The sequence below is a fragment of the Mastigoproctus giganteus genome, chromosome 8 (genome assembly GCF_048544385.1).
Source record: "Mastigoproctus giganteus isolate SK-2022 chromosome 8, ASM4854438v1, whole genome shotgun sequence".
NCBI classification, from domain to species: Eukaryota; Metazoa; Arthropoda; class Arachnida; order Uropygi; family Thelyphonidae; genus Mastigoproctus; species Mastigoproctus giganteus.
The window spans coordinates 41,443,240-41,460,735 of record NC_143582.1 but is presented as its reverse complement, the minus strand read 5'-3'; the positions used below and the strand labels follow the sequence as shown (position 1 = coordinate 41,460,735).

Below are 17,496 nucleotides of genomic sequence, written 5' to 3'. Positions count from 1 at the left end.
CATCAATCCCATCATCCCATCGAGCATCTGTAGTTTGTGTTGGAACAGCAACTCCAACCTGTGGCATCTCAACCATGGACCTTACAGGAGTTAAAGCATCTGCTGGTTACGTGTTGGTACCAGATACCACAAGACACATTTAGAAATCTTGTAGCATCCATGCCTCACTGGGTACGAGCTGTTTTGGCTGTACGTGGAGGACCAACATCATATTAGGTAGGTGATCATAATGTTTTGGCTCATCAGTTTATATATAACATATTGAAAATAAAAATATTAATTAATTGGGATATATTGCTTTTTATAACAATGGAGTCTACGAAACATTTTTGCCCAGGGTCCCAAAAAATTTCCAGATTGGCCTGAAGCCACTTGGGAGAATGTTGTCAATTTACGATAAAAAAAACAATTATCCAAATCAAAGAAAGGAATAAAAATTAATGGAAAAAAAAAAAAAAGATGAACAATTAACAGCCCCATTGAATACTCTTGAGTTTGCTGGAATCATTAAAAATTTATGCAGTGTTTTCAAAAATTCGTATATAACCCTTAATTAAATAAAAATATTCTAAGAGAAAAATTAGCACTTCTTTGCAAACAGAATCAAACGCTGTGGTCACATCTGTTGAGATATTATGCTTGCTCTAATGGTAACTATATGAATAATTTTGGTTAATAAAGAGTTTAAATAAGTTACAGAGCATATAAGATTATAAAAGTTGTGTAATGTTAATAAATATTAATCATGGAAAGTTTAATTAATTAATACTTGTTTTAATAAATACTAATATAAGTTTCTCTTCAGTTTTAGGGAAAAACAATAAATCTTTGAACACAATGATACTTAATCCTACAGTTCATGTTCTTGGTGATGATGCAGCTTGTATTGCTTATGTTCGATTAACACAATACATGGACAAGTAAGTTTTTTTTTGTTGTTATGATTGAAGTATAAAAATTAAAACTTTTTAAACTACATTTTGCAGTGTAGTTTGAGAAAGGCAATACTTAACATCAAATTTAACTCATCAATAGTATTGCATAACCTGATAGGCCATTCCAAAATATAAAATTATCCATTTTTCGCGAGCCATTTGGAATTAGTGACTGTTGTTATTTGTACCTAGTGAGTGTGTTGTTTCTTTTATGTGCTTTTTTTTTTTTTTTTTTTTTTGTTCATTTATACTGTTGTTCACGTTTTATAAACTGAGGAGGTCTCAGAAGAGGATTGGCAATATTGTTTTATGTTATTCCACTGTGAATATTGTGTGAATGTATTTGCACTGTGAATCAGTTCAGGAAAGTGTCACCATTATATCCTACATTGCCAAAAAAAAAAAAAAAAAAACAGGATGTTACCATCTGTGATTCCAGCTGATATCATATGTAGTTATCAGCTAGAATAAACAAACGTGAAACTAATTAATTAATCTCTGCCAAATTTAAGTTTGGAATGAAGCCTCTCTTGGTAAGAGCGCCCCTTTGTTCCCTTCACCAATCTCATTACCCTTCTCTGTACTCGTTCCAGCAGCTCTACATCCTTTCTAAAATGAGGCTTCCAAACCTGTATGCAGTACTAAAGTTGTGGCCTTATACAAAGGGATAATCACTTCCTTATCTTATCAAAATTCCTTATATCATTGACAAAACCACATGAGCTATCCTGGAAACCTGTCTGCACTGATCAGAGAACTTCATTGTCTGACTGCACAATTATCCCCAGATCTTTTTCATTTTCCGCTATCCTGTGTAGTAGCAGCAGCAGCACAGAGTTGGTACGTTACTCTGGGGTTACTGCTACCCATATGTGGGTACTTTGCATTTTTGAATGTTAAACTTCAGTTGATATCAAAATATATGATATCAAAATTATTTTTTGCATCCAGTTCCTTTGTGACCATAGTATCCAGTCAAATTGGTCAGAAAAAATTTCTCCTTAACAAACCCATGCTGTGTCTGAATTATAACTGCAGTATTGTCTAAATGATCCTGCATTACTTCTTTAACTAGTGACTCCATTATTTTCCCTTGACCAGAAGTTAAACTGACAGGTCTGTAATTACTCATGTCACCCTTTGATCTCCCTTTGTGAATTGGGGACACATTCGCACATCTCCAGTCCATGGGGATCTCCCCTGAGTCCAAGGAAGCTTTCATAATTATGGCTAAGGGTTTGCTTACTTCATTTGCTGCTGCCTTTAATTTAATTGGACAGATCCCATCCACCCTAGGTACCTTTCTTGTGTTTAACTTCAACAATTTCACTTCCACTTTCTTCTCAGTTATTACAAAATCATTTAGCTCCCTGTTAGAGTTTCATAAACTTCTGGCTTCCGCTTCCCTAGAGAATTCCTCATGTATGAAAGCAGAGGCAAAATACTCAATCAGTTTATCAGCTGCCTGAGCAGAATCATCAAGAGTTGAACCATAAATATCAAGCGGACCAATCTGATTCAGCCCCTTTCTTCTAGAGTATACATAAGTAAAGAAGTCTTTGCTGTTTTTCTTTGCATCCGTTGTCGAAGATGTCTTGTAATGAGCTTTTGCTTTCCTAACCTCCTTTGTGACTTGATTACAGACTAGCTTATATCTACCAATATCTACCATAGACTTCTGTTTTGCTTTATAATTTATATGCATCCCACACATTTTTCTTCTCTGCCACAAGTCTCATTAGTTCATCTGACATCCATTCCACCTCTGTCTGCAGCTATTGTTGACCTATTAGTCTGTGTATCACCCCACCCAAGGTAGCAGTTTTCCTACCCACCTAACATTGCCTCAATATTCTTGCACCCTTTCTATTTAAGTGTATCCCATCCCTGTAGAAGCAGTCTCTCCTGTTAACAAGCACAGACCACGCTGAGAAAAATACTACCCTATGAGCCTTTGCGCAATCTCTTCAGGGCCAAATTGATTGACAAGGCTCTCATCATATACTCACTAAATTTTGCTAATACCCATTAAGCCTTATTCATTGTTGTGGAGTCTCTTGTACCAGAATGGGGGATATATCCTCACTCATCTATTTATTTTTAAATCTAAAAATGACAACAAACCAATAAAAATAGGACACTGTTGTAGAAAAATAGAATACTGTATTCAGAGATATAAGAAAATACAAGAAATAATGCACATAGACCAAATGAATATAAAACACAAGAACCATTTAAAAAAAATACATAAGGGAAAAAAATAGGACAGTAGAAGCAGGATTGCATTAACACTATGGCCAAACCAGCCGTGGCCAGGGTCCTCATTTTCAGCGTAATTGCTAGTAAACCAAGAAAGCATGTAATATAAAATCATTCTTAAATTTAACTTAAGTGTTTAAATTTTATTCTTATACCTTTTTATTGTACAATAAAAAAGTTAAGTTTCTATTAAAATTGTTTTTATTATTACTTTATTTTTCAAGTCAAAAAACAAAACATTTTTGACCTCTTAGTTTACATTTTTATCAAGAAATTTTTATCAAGGAATATGGCCAGGGGCCTATTTCATCCTTAATCTGAGCCTGAATAGAATCATTGCATTTGTGACTTGCATAAGATTTTAGCTCTGTATTGGCTAAGACAAGCTTTTCACATTTATTTCTCTCAAACAAAATAGTTTGACTGCAATGCCGTGTAACATTGAGCATTGTCATCCCAATACAAGCAGGATCTTTTATCTTCACAGAATTCTCACAAGCAAAAAGAGAAAGTTGGAAAATATGTCATGGTAGGTATCAGCATGTATCCTAAATAAAACAAAGAAACTTATATTTCAAATGACTGTATGGAGCAGAAACCTGGACGTTGAATAGGCAAGAGGAAAACAAATTGCACTCCACAGAAATGGATTTTTGAAGATGCTCAGCAAGAACTTCTAGAAGAGACAAAAAATTGAATGAAGACATAAGAGGGAAAATGGAAGTGAAAAAAAATATTATTCACACCATCAAAGAAAAGCATTTAGCATTAGTAGAGGCATATGATGCAAGAAAGTAAGCTTATGCAGCATCAGCCAAAAAAAAAAAAAAACAACAAAAAAAAAACACTTCCACTTCACCCCTCCATTCGTTCGAAATACCTGTCCAGCTGAGCCTTAAATTTATTTACGCTATCAATTTCCACAACAAGGGATGGAAGTCTGTTCGACCAACCAACTACCCGCTGGATAAAGGAAAATTTCTGCACATCTATCCTACATCTGTGTTTCCTCAATCTGAATTTATGCCCTCTCGGGCATAAATTGCTACAAAACTGAGCAAGAGGAAGAATCCCAATGGCATTGAGCATGCTCAAACCATTCAAGGCTTTATATACTCCTCTATCAGATCACCTCGCCGGTGCCTTGTCTCCAGACACTGTAATTTGCAGAACTTAAGCCTTTCTTCGTAAGAGCAACCCTTTGTTCCAGTCACTAATCTTGTTGCCCTTCTCTGTACTCGTTCCAGCAGCTCTACATCCTTCTTGAAATGAGGCCTACAGACCTGTATACAGTACTCAAGGTGTGGCCTGACCATTGCCTTATAGAAGGGAATAATCACCTCCTTATCCCTGCTAGAAAAATTCCTGTATATCATTGACAAGACACTACGAGCTACTCTTGCAGCTCATCTGCACTGCTCAGAGAACTTCATATCTGCCAGCACAATTACCCCCAGGTCCTTTTCATTCTCTACCACTGTCAGTGTAGTACTGCAGCATAGTGTCAGTAGTGTCCTTAACAACCCTGCCAACCTTTGTATCGTCTGCAAACTTGAACATTAAGCTTGATATACCATCATCAATATTATTTATAAATACAGAAAACAATAATGAACCCAACACTGAACCCTGAGGGACTCCACTAATAACATTAGTCCATGATGAGCAGTGTCCATTGATTACCACTCTCTGTCTTCTCTCCATCAACCACCCCTTTATCCATAGCAGCAATTTGCCTCCAATGCCACACTGCTCCAATTTGTGCAGCAGTCTTCCATGTGCAACAGTATCAAAAGCCTTTCTAAGATCCAAGTATATAATATCAAAATTATTCCCTTCATCCAGTTCTTTTGTGACTGCATCATAGTATTCAATCAAATTGGTCAAGCAAGACTTTCCCTTAACAAAACCATGCTTGTCCGAGCTATAACTGAAGTTTTGTCTAGATGATCCTGCAGTGCTTCTTTAACCAGTGCCTCCATTAATTTTTCTGGAACAGAAGTTAAACTCACAGGTCTATAATTGCTTGTGTCAGCCTTGATCCTCCTTTGTGAATTGGGGTCACATTTGCACATCTCCAGTCTATGGGTACCTCCCCTGAGGCCAAGGAAGCTCTCAATAATTATGGCTAAGGGTTTGCTTACTTCCTTTGCTGCTTCCTTTAATATAACTGGATAGATCCCATCCACCACAGGTGCCTTTCTTGTGTTTATCTTCAACAATTTCTCCTCCACTTTACTCCCAGTTATTAAAAGATTATCTAGCTTATTGCCAGAGTTGAATGTAAAACAGATGCAAGAAACCAGATTTCCAAAGGCTATCCTGGAATGAATACCTCCTGGAAGAAGGAGAAGAGGAAGACCTAGGAGGACATGGATGGATGGAGTACGGAGTGTCCATTTTGACACTCCGTACAAAGTAACCAAGGCACTTTGAACCGGACTTTATGGCAAAAAAATTCCTACCAAAAAATAATTGTAGGCTGAGGAAACCCATTGTAAATGGAAACACTCCTTTTGAAGAAGGTATTAGCATTCACGTTTCCCTGTATAGACCATCAGGAAAACACACAATTTACCATCATTTAAAACTTTAAGTCCAACTAAATATACATTGGACAAAACCAAGATATTGAGATTAATTAATGTAAAATCAGGATTATCAAATAATCAAGTTAATGTAGTTAATCAAGTAAAATCAGGATTATCAAATAATCAAGTTAGTGAATTTTTGACTGTTGACTCAATCATGGAAAAACCCACTACCACTCCTCATACAGCCATTTTGGATCTTATTAGGTCTTCATCAGTGAAGAAAAAGTTGAAACTGAAAGACCCAAATGAGTAACCCATTAGACCCAAAATGACAATATGATGAGTGGCAGCAAGTTTTCCATGATTGAGATCAATAGTCAGCAATCCATAACCAGATTATTTAGTGTTTATGGTGTCATGTTAGAGCAGGGGCATCCAAATGTTTTTAGCTAGGGCCCAAAACAGACAAAATGATGAAAGTATGTGTACTGAACAAAAAGCAAGTTCCTTATTACTAACTTATGCATTATTTTTGTAGATCGTTGTTTATAAGCTTTTTACATGTAATAATCAAATTCAAAATTTCTTTAAAACTATTATTTTTAAAATAAGTTCCTAAAATAAGTATTTAGGAACACATCAAAGGAAATAATATAGAAAAATAAAATATTACCAAAATGTGATATTTTCGGAAGTCAGTGTGGAACATTAGCATTAGTAAAGGCACATGAAGCAAAAAAGCAAGCTTAGAGCATCGGCAAAAAAAAACAAAAAAAAAACAACTTGGCACTGCTTGTCAAGATATATAGTCATCAGGTACATGTATCTGCAAGTGTTTTCATCCTGGAAACATTTTCTCACAGATATATGTACTGCTCATAAAGTCAGCTCATGAAAAGAGTATGGTTATTTATTTATTATTATTTTTTTTTTATGAAAACCCCAAACACGAGAGGTATTAGAACCTATAGTACTTAGTACCGTGCTTGGGATAGAGGTTGAGAAGATGAATGACAATATTTGCTGACATTAGACTTGAACTTCTGTAGACTGTAATTTTCAGGAAATACATACGAAGGTAGGTTGTTCAAGAAAACGGCAGTTGAATGAATAAATGAGGAAGATGAAAATTTGTACAGTAAATGGATGTCGGTTGGTGGCAGCACATGTTCAGACTGTTTGAAAGAGAGAGAGGGAATTATAGAAGCCAATTCAGAAGAACAGTGCCCATGGAAGTATCTGTAGAAAAGGAATGCAGCAGAAACAGTACGTCTATGAGACAGCGAGTGGAGAAACTCTGTTAGAGAGGAGTCATTAATTAACCTAACTGCCCTCTTTGAATGGAATCTAGAATCCTGAGAGAGGTTTTGGGGTAATGCCCCAGATGTGGGAACAATATTCCATGGTAGGGCGGATTTGCGATTTGTACAGAGTGAACAGCTGTTTGGAAAAAAAGTAACACGAGAGCGAGAGAGAAAACCAAGTTTTTTAGATGGAGAGGAAGCAATATTTATAATGTGCTTGTGCCAAGAGAGATTAGAAGTCAGGGTAATCCCCAAAAGAGATATATCATTTTGCCTAGAAATTGGAGTGTCACCAAAGATAAGCATAGGAGCAGAAGAATCCTTTTTGCATGATATAAGACAAGACTGAGTTTTAGAAGGATTGAAATCAACTAAGTTGCCTTTGCCCCACTGGAGAATTACCTGGAGATTGGCATTTAAGGAATTGGTAGCGGATATTCAAGAATTTGAAGCTGATTGAGCGGGGCAAGGTTTCTCAAAACGGAAAGTGGAATGCAATGTGCTATCATCGGCAAAACTATTCATAGGATTTCAAGTCAATATAAGAAGGTCATTAATATACAAGAGAAAAAGAGTGGGGGAAATAACTGAACCTTGGGGGACACCAGCATTAGTTGAGAATGTTTACCATCACCCTCAGTGAGCAATCAGAGAGAAAACTGGATAACCAGTTACAAAACACAGTTGGCAAACCATAAGATGGAAGCTTGTTTAGGAGACCTTTATGCCAAACACAATCGAAAGCCTTTGAGATGTCAAGAGCAACTGCTTGTGTTTCACAAAACTTTTCCATTGAATTTGTCCATAAATAGGTAATGTAAGCCAGAATATCACCAGTGGATCGACACTGATGGAATCCATACTGGCGATCGTTGATCAGATGGTAGGTTTCTAGGTAGTTTAAGAGTTGGCAGTTAATTGATTTCTCCATTATTTTAGAAAGAGTAGAAGTAATTGCAATGGGATGGTAATTGGATGGGAGGGATATGTCACACTTTTTAGTAACTGGCTGGATATGAGCGAATTTCCAAGCAGAAGGAAAAACACCGTTGGAATAATAAAGTAGAAAAGGCGGCAAATAACAGGAGTAAGTTCAGCAGCACAGGTTTAGAGAACAAGTGGAGAAATACAATCAAGACCTGGAGCTTTCTTAGCATCAAATTCGTCAAAATCCTTCTGACATCCTTTTGACGGAAGACAACATGAGGAATTGAATGGAGCATGTTGGGAATGGTGGGAGGTGTTTTACCAAGATCATTAACACAGGAGTTGGAAGAAAAATGGGATGCTAGCAGGTCAGCTTTATCCTTGGCTGAAGTGACAACAGAACCAACTGGTTTTGACAGCCGTGGGAGAAGAGATGGGCAAAAGTTGTGGCCAATAGCTTTGGCAAGAGACCAGAATGCTCGGCTACCATTGGGGCAAGAATCAAGTTATCTACTTTTAGCCTGTTCAAAATCTAGTTTGGACTGATTAATAACTGTTCTGAGCTTTGGTGTATGCAGAAAATGAAACTGAAGAGTTGGAAACAAGCCAGTTACGATATGCAGTGTTCTTCTCTTGAACAGCCTTAACACATTTATTGGAAAACCAAGGTTTAGATAAAGGAGGAGATTTTGAAGTTGAGTGTGGAATAAAGGATTCCATTCCTACAAGAATAATTTCACTGACACGATCTGAGCAAACATTGACATCAGAAGTTTTGAAACAGTAATCCGACCAAGGAAAAGAAGAAAAGAAATCTCGCAGGTCATGCCATTTTGCATTCTTGTAATGCCAGACAATATGAGGTTGGGAATAGCCATGAGATAAAGGCTCCATCGGAGAAGAGACAATCAACAAGTTGTGATCTGAGGTGTCTAAAGAACCACGCACTTCAACCGTGTACTTAGAATGGTTATTTGTGAGAAAAAGATTAAGCATATTGGCTGCATGGTTAGGATTGTCCGGTGTTCTTGTCGGTAAATGCTCAATATGTGCAAGGTCATTAGTAATTGCAAAAGCCTCAGCATCTCGACCAACTGGAGTTGTGAACATTAAAATCACCAAGGATAATTACTTCACTGTTATGAAAGTTGGACTGGAGAAAGTCAAGTTGCAAAGAGAGGAAGAGAAAGAGCTCCAAGTGATTAGTGGAGTTGGAAGAATGGTAGAGACAACAGATGAATTTGACACAATGAGGTACAGAGATTTTAAGCCAGAAAAGATCACAGAGAGCAGATTCCAAATTGCCAAGTCTCTGACAGCGAATATCAGAATGGACATATGCACAAGTACCACCTTTGAGGCGAAAGGAATCATACAGCGAATAATTTGGACATCTGAGACGAGCAGTAGTTGAATCAACCGATAACAGATTCTGTCAGAAAAAGTACATGGGATTTGGAAGACTGCAAGTGGAAATGGACATCGTTGAGATTAGAATTGAGACCATGTATATTTGTGAAATGAATTAGGAAGTCCTTGGGAGGTTTAGATCTTTTCGCAGATAAGCTTGCTCTATTAGTTTGAAAATTCATGGTTATTCAATAGTAAGAAAAAGTGGGGTGGGACATGCTGTATGAAGTAATGAAATTTTTGGATATGGCTTACACATGGTAAGAATATACCCAGATCCTTGACATAATGTGGCCTCGATGTATTTATAATTTCCTGTATCCCCATGGCCCCTTTAAATTTATAACCGTGGCCTCGGTTATAAATACAAGGGTATTTTTCTTTTGACACTATTTATAAAAAAGTTTGTCAAACTAACTTGATGAATCTTTACTTGCAATCTTTACATTGTGTATCAATATTGGTCATAACATTTACCAACAAAAAAACAGAATGGCTAATTTGGTCATGCTGTTAAGAGATGGTCTGATAACAACCCCAAGGGGTCATATCTGGTGAGTATGGGCTTGGCACACTCAGGGTCCTGAGCTGGATATCATCATTCGTCTATTTCTTTGCGATTCCCTTCTACTTCTCTCTCTCTCTCTCTCACACACACACACACACAGGGTAACTCAGAATTTTTTTTAGCTGGTGCAGTATATGCCTCAGGCTTCCTTGCATTATATAGCTAGTATTATTAATAATAACAATACACCCCATTTGAAAGTACACAGGTAAGTACTTCATCATCATTAACATGAAATGGAGCAGAAAAGATTGTGAAGAGAGAGAATTTTTTCTTGAAATCTCAAGACCTTTGATTGAATTGTTCCTTTAACCTGAAATCATGTTAATGTATTTTAACAGAATCATGTGCATCACAGTTTGCCTGTGTGGGAGAATGAGTGTAATTGTATGTTGCCACAAATGAAGATTAATTTAAAAAGCTATGACATGATTAAACATTGTATTTATAGTGATCTTTCCCTTGAAGATTTGTATTCAACTAATTTAGATGTGCAGTTTTGTCAACTAAGAAGACAAATCACCCATCCATGTATGACTTTGATTCCTTTCAGTTTCAGGAAAGTTTGAATTTTGGCTTTGAGACTGAACATCACTTCATCGTTTCCCACAGCTTAATCTTTGACTTTCTGAATAGTAAACAACATCTCCAAATTGTGTTCCCACAACATTTAGATCAAATGAAATTGACTACCTTTATTACAACATATACGACATTTTTGATCTTCAGTCACTTAGAACATAGGTTCCCCTGGTGTTAAGGTGTATTAATCTCATTAGTGAGATATTTCCAACTTGTGCAGCATCATCTTTCATTAGCTAAATGCTAATGAAAGGAACTGATAATGGAGTTCCTGCTATGGTTATCAATCTTGATAACCACACCTTGATATGTTACTCTGGGGTTACTGCTTCCCATATGCAGTACTTTACATTTGTCAATGTTAAACTTCAGTTGCCACCTCTCAGCCCATCTACTCAACTTTTCTAGATCCTGTTGCAGCAGCGTACTGTCATTAGTGTCATTAACAACCCTGCCGACCTTCATGTCATCTGCAAACTTGGACATCAAGCCTGATATCCCATCATCAGTATCATTAATGAATACAGAAAACAACAATGGACCCAACACTGAACCCTGGGGGACTCCACTAATAACATTAGTAAATGAAGGACAGTGTCCATTGATTACCACTCTCTGTCTTCTCCCACTCAACCATCCCTTTATCCATAGCAGCAATTTGCCTCCAATGCCACACTGCTCCAATTTGTGCAGCAGTCCGCCATGTGCAATAGTATCAAAAGCCTTTTTAAGATCCAAATATATGATATCAAAATTATTATTTGCATCCAGTTCCTTTGTGAATAGATCATAGTATCCAATCAGATTGGTCAGACAAGACTTTCCCTTAACAAACCCATGCTCTGTCCGAGCTATAACAGAAGTCTTGTCTAGATGATCCTGCAATGCTTCTTTGACCAGTGCCTCCATCAATTTCCCTGGAACAGAAGTTAAACTAACAGGTCTGTATTTACTTGTGTCTCCCTTTGGTCATCCTTTGTGGATTGGAGTCACATTTGCACATTTCCAGTCCAATGGTACCTCCCATAATTATGGCTAAGGGGTTGTTTACTTCCTTTGCTGCCTCATTTAATATTACTGGATAGATTCCATTTACCCTAGGTGCCTTTTTTATGTTTATATTCAACAATTTCTCCTCCACTTTAGTCTCAGTTATTACAAAATTATCTAGCTTATTCTTCTTCAAATAGGCCTCTGGGGATGGGAAAATTCATATTCACAAAAATTACATGTACACCAACTGTTGCTGAAATAATTACTTTTAATTTACTTTAATACTGCAAAATATACATAGAATTAATGAAATAAAAACTTTTCTTTAAATTAATGTAGAATTAAAATAAAATCTATTTACAATAAATATAAAAATATATATAAGATATATAAGAATTTGTGAGAAAATAAAAGCAATAAAATAATGAAACTAAAACCGCTAAAATCCCGAAGCTTTGAGAGGCATCCGCCTCCTTTCTGAACAGTAAGATTTTTAAGGTACAATACATCCTTAAATAACAGCAGGCTCACTGCCTTTCAGCAAGTGGTTCCACAGGAGCATGGGCAGTATTCTCTTCATGCGCACTGGAACCGGAAATGGCTCTGGAGCATGTCAGGCGGAACCAATCATCCCGTCCGAGAATCACCGCCTCAAAGAGGGGATGAATACGAATTCCCCTGTCTCTGTTAATGGTATTGTTCTCAGAAGAACAAATCCACAAGCTCTGAAGCCACTTGTAGTTCCAAAACCTATGTGCTTGGTCGACGATGACAGCTTCGTCTGGGGAGATTTGATGATGCTTCTCCCAAAAATGTTCTGCTACGGCGGACTTCCTATAATCCGCAGATTTTATAGCATTCATATGTTCCTCCAGACGATCTTTGAACCTAGATCATAGCACGAAGACGATCATAATACTCCCCACAATCCGGGCATCTAATCTCAAAAACAACCCCACTACTAACATCCCTTGGTATGGGGTCCTTAACCTGAGACACAACTGTGTGCAACCTCCATCCCAGAAGTTGCACACAGCATGTCTGACAGTCACGTAATACACGTGCTATATGTTCCGTTAGGCCCGGATAGTAAGGAATGTATGCGGTGGCAACCAGTGTGAACGGCTCTCTTTGCTCAAACTCCACTCTAATAAATTTGTCCAAGATCCTCTGGAGGTAACCACATTTCCTGAGGTCTGCTGTAACTTGTATAATTTCTTTTTTTCTATCCTCGGTGGTGCTGCAATGGGACCCAACCCTATCCAACGATGCCTTAACAACACTGTTCTTATGATGATTGGTTTGGGCCATGTTATAGTTTGTATATTGGCCTCGGCACATGGGCTTCCTGTATACTCTAGTTTTTAGCCTGAGGCCTTCCCTATAAACCAACACATCAAGGAAAGGGAGGGATACCCCCTGCTTCCACCTCCGAGGTAAATTGAATGAACGGGGAGAAGCTATTTAGAAAACTAAGAACCTCATCTTCTCTCTCCCTCCAAATAATTGTGAACGTATCATCAACATATCTTTTTCACGTGCGCATGGGAGAATTTAATTATCAAAAATCCTGGTTTACAGCTCCTCCATAGCTAAATTTGCTATGATGGCACTGATGGGAGACCCCATTGCTGCACCATGAAACTGCTTGTACATTGTATCCTGGAACACCATAGTGGTGCTTGAAAGACAAAGCTCTACCCCCCTTACAAATATCCTCTACACTTAAAGGAGTCCTATTACTTAAGGTGTTATCCTTTTCCAAAGCATACGTGCACATCGCACCCCATGTTCAATGGGAATACATGTGAACAGGGACACCACATCAAAAGATATCATAGCCTTGCCTTCCTCTATGTTTTGATACCTTACGAATCTCACAAATTCCCTGCTGTCCCTAATGGTGAAAGTGGAATGTCCAACTATGGGTGAGATCAACTTGGCTAAAAACCTGGAAAGAGCATGCGTAGCGCTACCTATAAAAGACACAATGGGTCTGAGCAGCACCCCCGCCTTATGGGTCTTTGGAAGCCATAAAACCTGGGTAATTGGCATCCCGTTGCATGTAAAGTCCAAAACACCTCCTTAGAAATCTTTCCTGCCTTCAGCCAAAGTTGTAAAATCTTGTTGACTTTTCATTCTAAACCCACCAGTGGATTTCTACGGGTAACCTTGTATGTGGCACTATCATTTAAAAGTTCCAAGGCTTTTTATAATATTCATCTTTATCTAATATTACAGTTGATCTGCCGGCAAGACTACGATACTGTAATCCTGTCTAAGTTCTTTTAATGCTTTCTTCTGGCTAATACTAAGGTTAGCGGGGGCAGTCCTGACTAAGAATAGCTGAGGTTCTTGCACATATTTCATTGGTCAGGGTCACGGGTAATTTACTAATTGCTCTTTCAATACCCATGGCCACTTCAGCAATTGGTGGTTTGGGAGGGATCATAGCAGATTTAGTACCTAAATTTAATACCCCTTCCTGTTCCTTGGTTAACTGTTTACTACTCAAGTTGTGTATAAAGTTAGTAGCACCATTATCACTATTACGTTCAGCCGTAGCTTCCTCCATTAGCCTGTTGAACTTGCCTATAGGTATCTGAAATTCTAGTTGCTTTGTCCAACACTACCCTCATTATAAGTGGAAAATGTACCGAGTTCACACTAACTATATTTCTCAAAAACAAACATTTTTGTCTCCTAATATGTCTCAAGTTATCATGTAATTTGCCATTCCAAATCGTCAACATCTTCTTCTGATACCATTTAGTAGCATTTAACAAATGATGGTCTTCAAATGGCGCCTTGATGCGAAATCCATGTGGTATAAGCCCATATGCTTTACAGCAGTGTGCAAACCTCAAGTGCTGTTTCTGTTTAGCTTCTCATACTTCTGAAACTCTTGGATGCGTTGTAACACAGAATGGCCATAATTCCTAACTAAATCTTCAAATAGGCCTCTGGGGTTGGGAAAATTCATATTCACAAAAATTACACACATACACCAACCATTGCTGAAATAATTACTTTTAATTTACTTTAATACTGTAAAATATACATAGAACTAATGAAATAACAAAACTTTTCTTTAAATTAATGTAGAATTAAAATAAAATCTATTTACAATAAATATAAGAACTTTTGAGAAGATAAAAGTGATAAAATAATGAAACTAAAACCACTAAAATACCAATAAAACAATGAGACTAAATGCTGCTGTAGAAAACAATTATCCAATAAATCCACAAAAGCCTTGCTAGTGTGTGAGTGACCAACCCACAAATTCCAGTCAATCTCTGGAAAAGTAAATCCCCATTATAAAACACTGATTTACTGGCCGACTATTTCTCTGCACAATTGCTCGTTATACTCATCAGAATTTAAATACTGTCTCAGACCACCGTAGTCACCTTTACAAAAGCAAAAACCCTTCCCTTTACCCTTGATGGTAGTTATCTCTTTTGAGTAAATTCCATTTCAGCACACTGTGATCACTGCCACCTAGTGGTTCCTTTATCTGCAGATTCTTGATGAATGAACAATCATTACTGATAATCAGATCAAGAGTATTCTCTCTAGTTGCCTCCCGAACGTGCTGATGTAGAAAACAATCATCCAATAAATCCACAAAAGCCTTGCTGGTGTGTGAGTGACCAACCCACAAATTCCAGTCATTATCCGGGAAATTAAAATCCCTCATTATAAGACACTCTAATTTACTGGCCCACTCTATTTCTCTGCACAATTGCTCATTATACTCATCAGGCCTATAACACACATCTACTCTTATTTTTCCTTTGCCAGTGGTTATGTCACACCAAACAGACTCAACATTGCATTGTCCACCAACATCAATTGGATGCACTTCCTTAGATTTTGTGTTTCTTAACTAATTGCATAATGCCTCCTCCCTTTCTGTACACATTGTACTCCCCAAATTCCAGTTCTGCACTGCTTATGTCTGTGTGATACCATGTCTCTGATATCCCAACAATATTTGCCTTTGATGTCTTGACTAGCACTTCAAGCTCATTGAATTGATTAACTATACTCCTAGCATTGGTGTATGTGCAAGTATACATACACTGTTTCTACTCTAATCTACTCTACTCTACTCTACTCTACTCTACTCTACTCTACTCTACTCTACTCTACTCTAGTTACCCTAATGCAGCCCATGTATTTACTTGTTCCACTATGATTCTCAGCAGTCCTGGAAATTCCCATTGCCTTGCTTTGTAGGCTGCTGCTCAATTGCATTTCAATAGAAGTAGTGCAAGAATCACTTGTACCTCTGCCAGCGGCTACTGTTAATCTATTGGTCTGTGTATCCCCCCCCAAGCTAGCAGTTTTCCGACCCACCTAAATCTGCCTCAATAGTATCAGGAAATATTCTTGCACCCTTTCTATTTAAGTGTATCCCATTCCTGTAGAGGCAGTCTCTCTACAGCCTGGTCTGTCCTGTTAACAAGTACAGACCAGGCTGAGAAAAATTCTACCCCTTGAGCCTTGCACAATCTCTCCAGGGCCGAATTGATCGACAAGGCTCTCATCATATAGTCCCTCCTGTCGTGTCTGGGCAGAATTGCAGATACTTTCAAATTCAACCCTATCTCATCGCTTTTTTTCAGCTTTGTCTTGTACTTGTTAAGTAATTCTGCCGGTCTCCTACTCTTAATATCATTAGTGCCAATGTGTACAACAATATTACCCTTTGTGCCGTTAAAGGATGATATCTGCCTTACAACATCATCAACCTTTGCCCCTGGCAGACATACCCTGTTCCTGTTCCATCTATCCTTTTTGCACAATGTTCCCCGTTTCCCTGACAATAGTCATTTACAACAACTAGTTCCTTTGGGACCAGCGCATTCTACCTTGGGGATTGCCTCTGTGTTGCATGACGTTCAAGTTGTGTACAACAATATTACCCTTGCAAACATAAAGGACCCAGTAAACCAAAGAGTAGCTACCAAATTACATTTGGAAAACCTCGTGGCTGCTAGCAGAATCACAATTGCAGTACACTTACAAATAGTCCAATACTGGACGATATTAGAGAGCACAGTGAACTAACTGAATGTGGCAAACAAAGTGTTAAAAGCCAGAGCTGAGGCTTTAAACTTTGAAAAGGAAGCATATAAAAGCATAAATGAAAGAAACAAAGATCAGACTCAACCTAAATGATATTGATGATGGTATATCAAGTTTAATGTCCAAGTTTGCAGATGATACAAAGGTTGGCAGGGTTGTTAAGGATGCTACTGATGCTATGCTACTGCAACAGGATCTGGAAAGGTTGAGCAGATGGGCTGAGAGGTGGCAAATGAAGTTTAACATTGACAAATGTAAAGTACTATATATTGGAAGCAGTAATCCCAGAGTAATGTATCAACTCTGTGGTACCACACTGACAGTGGTAGAGAATGAAAAGGACCTGGGGGTAATTGTGCAGGGAGATATGAATTTTTCTGAGCAGTGAAGAGAGTGTGCAAGAGTACTTTATGGTGCCTTGTCAATGATATACAGGAATTTTTCTAGCAGGGATAAGGAGGTGATTATCCCCTTGTATAAGGCAATGGTCAGATCACACCTTGAGTACTGGTATACAGGTCTGGAGGCCTCATTTTAAGAAGGATGTACAGCTGTTGGAACGAGTGCAGAGAAGGGCAACAAGATTAGTGAATGGAACAAAGGGTTGCTCTTGCGAAGAAAGGCTTAAGTTTTGCAAATTACAGTGTCTGGCACTGTGAGGTGACTAGGCACCTCACAGGAGACTAGGCACCTGTGAGGTGATCTGACTGAGGTGCATAAAGCCTTGAATGGTTTGAGCATGCTCAATGCTGATGGGATTCTCAGCATCCCCGAATAAAGTATATTAATGTACTCTATATGTTATATAAGCTCTATTTCACCGTTTATAATAGTAATATTTCTATTATTTCCACAGTTCTGAGCCTTGACAAAATAGTAGGTGGTTT

General features: G+C 37.9%; 1 protein-coding gene across 4 annotated transcripts in view; it reads left to right on the top strand.

Moving 5' to 3' along the window:
* The window catches only part of LOC150081484 (calcium/calmodulin-dependent protein kinase type II delta chain-like), a 645,695-nt gene that overhangs the window by 624,367 nt on the left and 3,832 nt on the right, over positions 1-17,496 (top strand). For 3 of the 4 annotated variants that reach the window (XM_090379918.1, XM_090379916.1, XM_090379915.1), the window contains exon 19: positions 806-920. In XM_090379918.1, the coding sequence (XP_090236044.1) occupies positions 806-920 (115 nt within the window). The remainder of the gene's footprint in view (positions 1-805; positions 921-17,496) is intronic. The other variant, XM_090379917.1, reaches the window with a different exon arrangement.